Source organism: Centropristis striata, chromosome 17 (genome assembly GCF_030273125.1).
Source record: "Centropristis striata isolate RG_2023a ecotype Rhode Island chromosome 17, C.striata_1.0, whole genome shotgun sequence".
NCBI classification, from domain to species: Eukaryota; Metazoa; Chordata; class Actinopteri; order Perciformes; family Serranidae; genus Centropristis; species Centropristis striata.
In genome coordinates, this window is record NC_081533.1 from 23,411,552 (window position 1) to 23,424,338 (window position 12,787).

Consider the following 12,787-nt stretch of genomic DNA (forward strand, 5'->3'; position numbering starts at 1 on the left):
GGGCTGAAGTATCAAAGAGCTCCAGACTATTATGTTTCAAACGCTGCTATAAACACTTGGAGACACTGTGGAGGAACACAGTGATCTTGTCCCAGTGGCAACACAGCAGTTTAAAGGCCTGACTAGCATCAAACTGTGGTAACTACATAACAATGTCTCCAAGGCTCCATTCCAAACATTTACTTGTTCAATAGCATTGCTTTTTCATTACACACTGGAGAGAGAACAGGAATAAACATCAGTCATATTGATCCATGGATACAATAAAGACAAAGGAATTTGTCCTAGAGGAGCTGCTGCAGGGACACTCCTGATGTTCTTCTTTTTTTTTTTACAGTCAAACTTAACAAACATAAGCACACAACATGGTCAACACGGCCCTCTTTCCTCTGATATTCACCTAACTGATTTTCAAATATGTCACTCCCTTTCCCCTTACTTTTCATCAAAGACAAACCCATAACTCCTAGCTTATAGTTTAACTTTTTGGCCTCTGACCCCAGAAAATGATCACTGCAGTGTTAGCAGTTTAATCCTCTGAACCACACAATCTACCTGCAGGTTGGAAAGGAACCTTTCCCTAAATGACACTATTCGTTATATCAAGAAACTGTAAAAACGGAAATTATGGACGGATTCTCACATTGAACAAACTGTGTGACTAAAGCTTCCACCATAAAAAAAATAACAAATCTAAGCTTAAAATGTTTAAAATATTTCCTTAAAGTGCCATTATTTTACATATCTCATTTAAAGTGCCAAACAAAACCCTGTTTACATGAACCAGATCCTGTAAAAAACATTAAATTCTGCACTGGTCAGCGTAACTACACAGCCATTAATGACTCCACTGAGACCTACAAACACATGATACAAATACAGTGAAACTTTTACTAAGAATTCAATCACTGTTTTTTTTTAATGATTTATGGCATTAAAGCTGTGGAAAAGACATGTTTGAGTTCTCTAGCCATGACTGTGCTGCGTCCATAGAGTTGCTTGGCATACATATTTCAGTAAAATACGAGGCCACAGTGAGTAAAATGAGAGAGGAGCAAAAAAACAATATAAAACTGCTTTGGGTTCAGAGGGTTAACATAAGTTGTTTTTTCTTATATAAATAAAAATGGGAAAAAAATCTGAGAAGATAAACATAATTTTGTGTGACAGTAATTATCTGGTAAAGCAACATAAAACTGGATAACATCTGCTTTTAACACAAATTGGTCCTCTCCACCCTTGTGGTCATTCCCGATCCATGTTCTCTGATTTAATTATGTTTGGTTGAAAATAAAAACAAGATTTACATCTCAGTTAGAATAACACTACAAAGCTTCGGATTAATTTACATTGTGGTTCTTGATATCTTCATGATTAGCTTCTATTGATGTCAATACGACCAAGGCGGCTTCAAATCGAGAGGAACATTATTATTGGGACAACTGGGGCAAACCTATAACGTTTCACTTTTGATATGATGTAAAAATAACTAAGAAGGAGTGATAACAACAAACACGGCCAGATTACATAACTGACATAATTGTGTCAGTGAGTTAAAACTCACTACATCATTAATATCCTATTTCCAAGCATCTCAAACACTTCTGAGGAAACAAAAGTTGCAGTCAGTTCAGTGTTTTTCTCCGCTGATACAGACAACTGTTTATCACCATGGAATGAATATTTCAGATGGTGCATAAATATTTTTACAAGAAAGACTTCACTGCTTGTGTTTACCACACCCTCTCTCTTACACTTGCTCTCATTTTGCTCTCCTCCCTCCTCCCTGTGTGTTTTCCTCTCACTTTCTATTTTTCTGTCTGTTCTTTTCCTTCCCTTCATTTCTCCCCAATCCTCCCTGCACTCTCTACTTATTCAGACCACACCCCTTGAACCTTCATGTAATTACAAAGGAAGACATATCATTATGAAATTAGTCTTTCTGAGAAGATTGGGAAATGCTTGGATTGTAGCCAATTTCTATAAATTGTGACATGTGTCTCGAGTGTTGACTGAAGATATGTGACAAACAGCGTAGTGTAATAAATGGGTCAACGCTACACAGCTCCACTGAAGATGATTAAGAAAGCACAGGGGAGAAGTGTGTGGAAAGTGAGGGGGAGTAAAGGAAATAGATAGCAGACCTCCTTGTGAGACTGTGTGTGTTAATGCTGCTTGCTAACCGAGTGTCACTTTGTGATCCAGAGTGTAAGTGTGTGTTTGTGTAAGTGTGTGTGTCTGCATGTTCTGCATATTTCTTTCCTACCTTCAGTCTGTGTGCCTTCAGGTGAGTTGTTGTCTTGGCCCCAGTCTGCCGCACTATAGACCTGCACCACCAAGAGCCGCTTCAGTGACATCAGGTCAGCATCTTTGAGCCCCATCTCCAACTGGCGAACAATGCCCCGCCCTGGCTGGCTGGTCACCACAGTAACCTGTGAATAGAAACAGGAGGAAATAAAAAAAATAACAAGAACATCGAGTCAAATTAGAAACATTAAAAGGTGACAACCAAGCAGAAACCCCCGGATCAGACAAGTGAAGGCGGAAGTACCTTAAACGCGTTTGAGCTAAAGGCCAGCAGGAGGCGACTACATTGGCTGCAAAAAGAAATCTGAGCATATAGAAGTCTATGAGAAAATGACCCTACTTCGCATTTGATTTATTTCCTAGGTCAGGGGTAGGCAACCTGTGGCTCTTCAAGCCATCTGCAGTGGCTCCCTGTGGCTGTGAAAAAAAAAAAGAAAGGTTAAAAATGAAACGGTTATTTTAGTTTTCATTTATCATTAGCATAGACCCAAAGCAATTTGTATTCTTCAATTGTAAAAATGTGTAGTTGATGTCTAGTTTTGAGTTTCCTTAGCTAGGCTGGCTTTCCATTCCAAACCTCCCTAGATATTTCTTCAGTGTCCAGTAAATGCTAGTAAATGCTCATTATGACCTGTTAGTAATGTTGCTAGGCTAATTTAGACTTAGGTAGACTGTTTTATCTTCATTGTAAGGCTCAAAATAAGGTTTGCGGCTCCATTACTATTTCTCTTTTTTAAGCCAACAATGGCTCTTTTGTTAGTGAAGGTTGCCGACACCTGACCTAGGTGAACATTTTCCTAATGAGTTTATGGTCTTAATCGCTAGTTTTAGGTCTTTTAAATACAGCATGATGTTCTCCGGAGCTCCACTCTCTTTTTCAAATACGGTCACTTCTTGCTGCAAAAAACAAGATGGGGACAGCTAAAATGCCAAACTCAAGGCTTCAAAGCAATACTCCACAAACCAATGGGTGACATCACAGTGGCTACATCCACTTCTTTTATAAAGTCTATGGTGTTGACCCTTAACTAAAATAGAACTGTACATTTCATCACGTCTCGTCATACTGTACTGCAGCAATATCACTTTTTCCTTCATAAGTGATTGTGCAAACATCTTTTGAAGAATTTGAAATTTGGTTTCAGGAAAATACAGTAAATTTAGATGGCCTCTGCGCCATGCCGATTAAAGAGAAGAAAGAAAAGCACAACTATGTGGGGTAACAGCACTTGTTGTACTTTTAATCCATCCTCCCAGTTTCCCTTTGATTGTTATTAAGCCACATAGCTGTTCCTTCCCACAACTCTTTCCCAGAAGCTCATTTCTGAATTGTTACAGCTGGCGTTATGAAAGATTAAGTTCGTGTTTTAAGTTTCTATATCACCAGAAGAACAGGCCACAACATCACCACAGCAAAGCATTCTTTGGGTCTGACTGTTGTGTTTCTGTTGTCCTTCAGGGACATGACATACAGTAAATTACTGTCACTAAATTAAAAGCATGATGTCAGAACTCCTGTCTTAGTCCCAGTAAAGCAAGCTCCCACCCTAACTTAAAAAAGGGGCATAAAATATTATAATGACACAACGCTACACTTACACGTACTGTGAAACTATGTTTTTAGTGAGAAAAACACAGCTTTAACTGCCCTATGATCTGTAATTTTAATGTTTCCTGTCATTGAGCTATCATCAACTCACACGTCATGGCACCGTGAATGAAAAAAACCAGCTGGAAACGGACTGGAAAATGTTTTTCACAAATCCATTATTTTTCAGATAATGAAGATCTCTAGACAGCATGTAAAATAATTCCTCACTATGCCTGATGATGGAAGGAGATGAAATTAGTTTTCTGCAGAATTTACATGCCTAATGGGGGGGACACAGATAAACTAATGTTAGGCTGAATCACATTAACGGTAAATGATGATTATAATGGGATTATTTCTGCTTTCTGCTTCCTACCAAAAGTAGAATCTGCTGCTGAGGTACCACAGAGGAAGACACAACCCCATGAATGTCAGAAAACGTATGTATGAATGAAGACATGTATTATACAAGTGGAACAGCAGCACACGCACAGATACACACACTACACGGGGCCATGTCTCTGCTTAGTGTCTCTCTGTCTCCTAATGGTGCTATTCATATCTGCTGCTGTCGGAAACAGTGGGTCTTAGTGTAATCATCTGTCCAGAGCTTCCTAATAAAGCTGGTTGGATTTGAGAAATCCTCATCAACAACCCAGAGCCTTGTATCCAGAGGACATGCTGTTCAAATTTCGTAAGAAATACAGCGACTGGTTCATTCCTCAGTTGGCGCCCATTATGCCCAACATTAAAATTGAACAAAAGAGATGCTTCCATTAATGTCAAATGATAGTCCCATTCCACAAAACTATTTTTGCTGACATGTAAATGCTGTGTTTGTGTCTAAAGTTTTGCGTCTGGTAGAATATTTGCCCAAAGCTGGCTCTGAATTACATAACATAAAGAGGGATTAATAGCTCTAATAAATGTGCTGCATCCACATGATAACCATGACCTTTTATTGACCTTTTTTGTGCAATTCAATCCACTTAAATCACAAGGAAAGGGATGTACGCCTGCAAGTGGAAACAAATCAAACAAACCAAAACAATTTTGACATAATCTGTACAAAAGTGGGTGACACTCTAAAAGGAAAGTGGTTGAAATACTTTGTGCACTCAGGATTTGACATTTAAATGTGATGGAAGCAGATATTCTAGCATGAAGGCGCTAAAAACTATTGAAGCTTTACTGATATCATTTTTTATAACTCTTCTTAGAGAGATGGCTCAGCAGCAGATGAATAGAGCCCATTTGCTGCATTTGAAATGTGCACAAGCTGGTTTTGAGAGGGCTGTCTGATATAACATTTGCAGAGTTTTCAGCCACTAAAGTGGACTGTCAACAGAGGATTTTTTAAGCTTTTAAAAATGCAAATTAGATTTCTAATTCAATATGGTTTTGCAGCTGTTAAATAGACTGAATTGGACCTCATTTAACAGATATGAGTGGAGCCTCTCTTTTCAAGAGACTGACCACTGGGACTGATGTTCGTTAACTCTCGTTAACTGTCATATAAACTAAAGAATGTACTACATTAAGTTGCATACATTTGTGTTCATCATCGGCACCCCTTTTCACACTTTTTGAGCTTTTCATGAGTGATGTCTACAGTGGATCAACTACAAAATGCTGTCTTTGCATTTTAGTGTGGATGGGGTAAACTGATGATGATATAAGCCTGCTAATATATGGGCCATAGCTATATGTGTTACTAAAGTTAGAAAAATGACTTTATCCTCTCTATGATTGTTCTTTTTTTAATGTCAATACAGCCTACCATGCAGAACAGCCATTATCATTCACCTATATTTTTGTTATACACAGCAGGTCAGGACTTACTGTTTGTCCCACTAACAGGTATCGTTTGAAATCAGCATTCCAATCATGAGTTTATGCTTAACCATGTAAGGGTCTACCTAAGAGACCATTACAACCATTTGTTTGAGAAGAGAAACAGATAAATATGTAAATGAGAACAACTAAATTGTGCATTCACACAGTATACCCAGTTGGGACTCAGCTGAGGAACCAGGCTGTAATGAGAATAGCGTGCACATTCTAGAAGAGTTTAAACTGAAGGTTTTACTGCATAAATAGAGAATGTAGCACAGTGGTAGAGTGCATGCTTTGCATGTATGAGTACCTGGGTTCAATCCCCAACATCTCCAATTCTTGAGGAACTATATAACAGAGTTTTCAGATTAAGTTATGTGTCTCCAAGTGGCTGTACACAGAACGAACAGCCTATCGATTGCTTGAACACAGCTCTTACTTGTGGACAATAATAATGTATGATGTACTATGTGTCTTTACATTCCACATAGTTGTTTACTGACATTTATGCTCTGAATGTTGTGTACAGTCCTTTAAAATACTGTATTGCTTTGAAATGATTTGTCACATTCACATAAACTCAATATAAAACTAATGCCAACTGAAATAGGATGAAAAAGAAGAGAGTGTTACATGTGAAGCAGGGTTACAAACAGCTTTCTCTGTTATTAAAAGAGGGGATGTAGTTCAGTGGAAGAGCACATGCTCTGCATGTATGAGGGCTTGGGTTCAATCCCTTGAATCTCCACCTCACATCTCTAACAAGTCACATTTCCGTTCAGGTAAAAAGTCACCACTGGGAAACTTTCAGGCCACTCTCTCTCGGGGTGTCTCCATTTAAAAAAAAAAAAAAATAGGGGCGTCCCAGTGGCTCACACTGGTAGAGCGCTTACCATGTAGGCTGAGTCCTTTCCTGCGGCGGAGCCGGGTTCGAATCCGGCCTGAGCTCCCTTTGCCGCATGTCTTCCCCTCTATCACCCCCTTTCAATCTATCACTTTCAATAAAGCAAAAAATTAACCAAAAAAATAATCTAAAAAAAAAAAAAGGCCCCAGAGGGATTTAGCAGACTCCGGATTGACATACGTTTTTCAATCCTTCAGTAATCGCTTAGCGACAGTTTCGACCATGATGTCACAAATGGATTTAATACGGGAGACGCGCCAAACGTAGACAATAAGGACGGAGATGCCAAGATGGAAGAAGGACATGGAGATGGAAGCTTGCTGTGATTCTTGTCACTGTGTTCATGCACAAGGTGGCGATAATTATGGATGAGAGGACTACTCGCCACTTCGCCAGCTTTTAAAAATGGCGCATGTTGTTGTGGCGTCGAGTACTACGTCACATCCCGCTTAGCGTTCTATCCAATCAGCAACCAGGCATTTTTCAGGGAAGAAAAATGTCCCTGCTCTTCAACAGGGGGGCTCACATTCAAATTAGGGACGTTTCGGCGAGGGAGACCCGCCTCATTGCCGGTATTCGGCTATAGTGTAAACTAATGTGCAATTTTCTACCAGTCAAATGATTTAATGGCAAAAAGTCCCCCCAAAAACAACAGCTATGCATGTTAATGTAGTGTACAGACACTTATACTGTATAACTTATAAATATGAAGCTTTCCGACATTCCAGCAAGTGTATGACATGTATGAGGTCCTGTCTTCAATCCCCAGCATCTTAACTTCTTATCTACAGGGTTGAATGATGCTCTCCTTTGTGTCACTTAACACAACACAGTACACAATTGTTCAAGGATGAAACACTTAAAAAACAGTTCAGGGTCTTGCACCGCCTCCGAAGTGAATGCAGCAGACATACGAACAAAACACACAAAGAAGGAGCTCTTCTTGCATAGGATAGGAAAATATTGAATTCACAGTGCTCTCTACCTAAAATAGCTTTAAACATGCTTTGCTGTCCTCCACATTTTCCTTTTGCACATACACAGTGAGATTATAAATGTGTATATAGTTAGTATATATTATATCAATGTTAATGCACTGTTAAGATTGCTAAGGTGTAGAGAAACATCATGGTTTTGGTTAAATTGACCACTTTGTGAAGGTTTGGGGAGTTTTGTTGTCTTGGCTAAAATAATAAACACATAATGGAGGTCAGGGACAGACTGGTCATGCTTCTGTTGAAGTCTGATATTTTGTCTGTCCATCTGTTTAATCCAACCTGTGTACACTTTCAGAGGGGATGTAGCTCAGTGGTAGAGCGCATGCTTCGCATGTATGAGGTCCTGGGTTCAATCCCCAGCATCTCCACTTCTTATGGCCTCTATTGAAGCAGCACTTTAAGCTCTCCGACATTAAATTAACAGTTATTCAGACGCACTGAGCGAATGACATTTGCTGTCAGCACTGAGGTCAAGAGCAGCTTGAGAGCCCTTCTAAAATACACGAAATGAGGTTTTGTTTGGACTACGTTGGCCTATGATTGTCTAACTTTTGCAACCATTTGGCTGTAAAAGTCAACTTGAAATCGTTTTAAAGGCAGCTGATTGTGCATGTTGAGGGTCTACCTATGCTCACCTCCACAGATATATTGTTGCTGGCCTGGCTGCCAGCACTGGTATGTCTGATGTACTGTTTGAACTGCTGCAGACTGTCCAGCACCGCCTGTCGCACCAGCTCGCCTCCTCTGGCTGCTCCTCTGATGCACCCTTCACCTGGAATCGTCTTCAGCTCCTCGACACAGGAACGCAGCCTAGCCAGGTTACCACGGACCTGCTAAAAATAGAGAGGGAGAACAAAATGGAACAAAAGTGGGAGATAATGTATGTGACAAAATGCATCTATAGGAAGATGTGTGAGAGAGGAGGAACAAGAAAAAGCAACAACACTTCTTCTATCTTACCACAAATGGCAGTAGACATTCCTGCTGTCTGCTGATGGCGTACAGGCTGAGAAGTGGAATCCTACAGGGTCCATCCAGGCTACAGGCCAGGGACAGGAAGTTCTCCAGAGCATCACAGAGCACTGCACAAGTCTCAGACCACCAGGGTGGCAGTGCCTCCACAATCAGGACTCTGGCTGGTTGCCGGGAAAATGAAGAGGACCAGTAAACTAAGTTCCCAGAGTTGGAGGAAGCTGCTGACTTCTTTCTGCTGTCCATCGACATCTAAAAGCAACACAAACAAGTATCAACAATCAAATTGAAAAACTGTTAACAAAGCCTTTTATCCCAGTCAAAACATAAATGATGTTTTCTACATATTAGGCAACTTTTCTTCTGATGCTGACCCCAAGTTTGAATTTTGCATGTGCAAATGTAACTCCACTCTCAATAAAATTATCAAAATGCCCAAAAAACATAACAACAAACCACTGCCCTGTAATGATAATCACCCCATGCAGTCAACAACATTGAAGTACATAAGCTGTAGTCATAATCATGAGCAGTGAGCACCACTGTAAATAGAACAGGAATAAATAGGCTATGATATACATGGACAATTATGTAAGAATCTAGGTTATAAATGGTTCTGTTTTCACATAACTCAGGGGCTTTTCCTGACTTCTGAGGAGGCTAATGTGAAAAAAGTAACTACTAAAGTAGGTTTTGTGCAATAATGACTGAAAGAAAGCTATTTCATGGCTGAAAATTAGACTTTGAGATCTGTTTGGAGGCCATAAAGTCCTAGTGGAATTGAGCCATAAGGCATATGCAAAGCAGACAACATATTTTGCCATCCAGGAGAACAAATTTTCCTTCAAGTGGTCAAGTCCTGAAGCATTTACTATGTACAAAAGGTACACGCTTTGATGTGAATGAATGCAGACTGTTAACTTGTTGTTGATAATTAACAGCTATCTGAAATATCAAGGACATGGCAGGTAAATGATAAACACGGCAGTAGTGCTGTCAAAAGTCTGCAATGATGCAAGGATAAGACTTTAACAGAAACAGAAACTGTAATGATTCCTGTGGGAAAATGGGTCATTACAGCAGCAGAAAGTAAAACAAAGTGGGTACTGGATGGAATATAATCAGAGCACTGGAGATAGTAATAAAGGGCTGCACAATAAATTGAATATTAAATGTGATCATATTATTGGCTTCCTACAATTAAATGAGCATAATTGACTCTGCTCATAGAAAACTCCGCTGCATATAAAATTAATCGCTTCCTAAACAGCCAGCCACCAGGGGGCGATGGACATGTTTTGGCTTCACGTTTAGGGAGCTGTAACGCTGCTGGGTGTGCAAGTAGCATCTACAATCTACAGTATAACAGTTATAAAGACAGATGGGACGGGTGAAATAACAATGAAATTTCTAGAGCAGAATTCAACGAGCTAGTCCCCCTAAATGGATCATCAACCATTAGTTTGGAAGTATTTCAGATTTAGGGCAAGTCATGTTAAGCAGAACAAATCATATTCAAAGAGTACATGACACTTGTTCACCTAAAAAAACACTACAAACTGCAGTCCTCATCAACACAGACAATAACAGTGATGCCGATAGGAATGTCAACGATGGACTGAATTCAAGTGAAGAAAAACCTTATTTTAAGTCTTATTTTGATGCAAATATTTTCTTAATTAGCAGGAATGTGGCACAACCTAAAAGTGAAAGCATTGCTTTGTTAATTTAATTTTGAGTTGAGAGTTTTGGTACAGTTTTATTTGTACTTATAAGAGATGCACTGTAAATAAGAAACCAATACTATTCTGATGCAAATATTTGCTCATTAGCCCAGAATTTAGCCCAAGTGACAGCAGTGTGCTTTATATAAAACATTACATTTCTCTAAACTTAATGACTAATCGTGACAAATAATTATAATTAATTAAATATTGATCAAAATAATTGAGATTTTGTGCAGCCCCTGTAGTATCAGTATTGTATCAGTGTAAATAAGAGGGCTGCAACTACCAGTGCTAGTTAATACTCACATCTGTAGCTCAGTAAATGAGCATCCTTTCACACAAATCTAAACATAGCTTTTTAGAAAAAAATGTCCAGCCCTCTAAGCCGTTTATAGACACATTTCTGATAAACCCTAAACCTAATCCATATGTATCAGGGAAAAATGCATCTTTTTTCCCTTTTTACAGCTTCACAAGCATCATTGGGTGGAAGGGGCCTGTCTGTGTGGCTGTCAAAAGGCAAGAGGCAGTCATGCAACACAGAGGATGTGGCCAGAGGGATGGAAAGGGGAAAACCCCTCACGCTTCAGAGAGTCAATCACACCATCTGAAACCTTGTCATTATGGGACGAATGACTGTGTGAATCTGACTTTTTGTGTTTGGTCCCCAGCATCGTCATTACTGAAGGGAAACTTATTTTTTTAGCAACATCAATGACCCCCTATTCTGACATCGGTACTATTTGTCATTTCATCTCCACACCTCAGTGGGTGAGAACACACAGAGTGAGAGAAAAACTGATTAAATAGGAGATAAGGCAACAGATTACAACTTCCACCAACAAACCAGTTTTGGGGACTTTTTGGTATTTCATAAGAGGACAAATTGATATAAGCGGCAGACCAGTATACAGATAACACACCAAATGGCAAAATTGATCAAGCAATTAGTCAATCATAAAATAATACATTTAATAGATAAATTGTTTAGGGCTGCAACTAATAATTCTAAACCTTGGTTAACCAAATAATTGTTATTAAAATGCCAGAAAATAGTGAAATGCCCTGTGTAATTTACCAGAGCTCAACATCTTAAAACGGTATTTTTTATTTGACCAACTGTCCAAACATCCAAAGCTATTCAGTTTATTGTCATGTGTGACAAAGAGAAATACATCTAATTTTAACATTTAAAAAACATGAAACCTGTTAATGTTTGGCTTTTTTGAGGAAAAAATTACTAAAATGACTGTACGATGATCAAAATAGTTGCAGTTGATTAATTTTGTGTGGATCGACTAATTGATTGGTTGTCTCATCGCTGCAGCTCTATTCTCAAATATAAGGATTTGCTGTTTTAAAAAAATCATTTTTATATCACCAATGATGATCAACATCATTTTGAGATATTATAGAAAAAATGAGAAATAAAATAAAAGCATAACCGATGATGAAAATAATCATTAGCTGCAGTCCTAGACATAGGATAGGTCTTAGTACAATACCATGAATTTCTAATTTAATACCTAAACATTTTGAATTATTTGTGTATTTCTTCCTAGTACAATTGCTTTAAAGCAGGGAGAAAATACTTTTATAAACCAGAGTCCAGGGTTTGTGTTTCTAAGGACTTGCAGAGGCCAGTTTTGTTTACAAAGTCCTTTCTATATTTGAGTGATGAATTAATTTAAAGGGGGATGGAATATTTCCACTTTCTGTCGTCATGTTGCTATAAATCTGCCACTGGGCCTGCATTACATCATTCATCTGTCACAGCATGCTTTAAACACATCAAACACACACACAAACAGTAGCACTGGTCTGCTGATGCCCACAGTCTGTGAGCTAGAACAAGACTGAGGCACCAACAACATCATACCAGATTTAAACTGAAAATATAGGTGGAAATAACAACATGTCCTCGGGAAAACACCTAAAGGCTTGGATTGGTCTTATCAGAGCAGAAGTCATTGACAGAACTAATCCCTCCTGATCAAAAGCTGAGCTCTGAGCGCTCTTTATCACCAGAGCTCTTAAACCCACTGTCCTGAAACCCTGCTCTGTTCTCATCTACACAGAAAAGGGCTATTTTACTGGTAATAAAGGGCATATTGTGTGAGGGTGTGAGTGCTGTTTGATCTTCTGCCTTTCTCATCTTTCTCTGACTCAATTCTCCTCTTCTAAGCCAAATTCTGTCCTGCACCACCCAGATCACACATCTTTCACCCTCACACCTTTGATCTTGCGTCATCTCTCAGACAACTCAAAACATAAATAAACCCCATCAGATTCAGTCCAGTACCCAAACAACATCGCTCCTTTTTACCATACTAGTATTGTATGGGTTGGTATCTGGTCTGCTGAATTGTGATCACACAGACATTATTTGCAAAACAGTATGTGATTTTTCTTAATGATCCTGTTCTACACAACATCACAGAACAGGAAAATA

The 12,787-nt window shown here is 39.0% G+C and overlaps 1 protein-coding gene and 1 non-coding gene across 2 annotated transcripts in view; one reads left to right on the plus strand and one right to left on the minus strand.

Moving 5' to 3' along the window:
- The window catches only part of m1ap (meiosis 1 associated protein), a 40,411-nt gene extending 31,551 nt beyond the window's left edge, over positions 1-8,860 (minus strand). The window contains exons 1-3 of the mRNA XM_059354415.1: positions 8,597-8,860; positions 8,272-8,469; positions 2,267-2,432 (exon numbers count right to left, since the gene is read on the minus strand). Coding sequence (XP_059210398.1) covers positions 2,267-2,432; positions 8,272-8,469; positions 8,597-8,860 — 628 coding nt within the window. The remainder of the gene's footprint in view (positions 1-2,266; positions 2,433-8,271; positions 8,470-8,596) is intronic.
- On the plus strand, positions 7,933-8,004 carry trnaa-cgc (transfer RNA alanine (anticodon CGC)). Its single transcript has one exon. It is a non-coding gene; the product is annotated as a tRNA-Ala (tRNA).
- Positions 8,861-12,787: the final 3,927 nt, after the last annotated feature.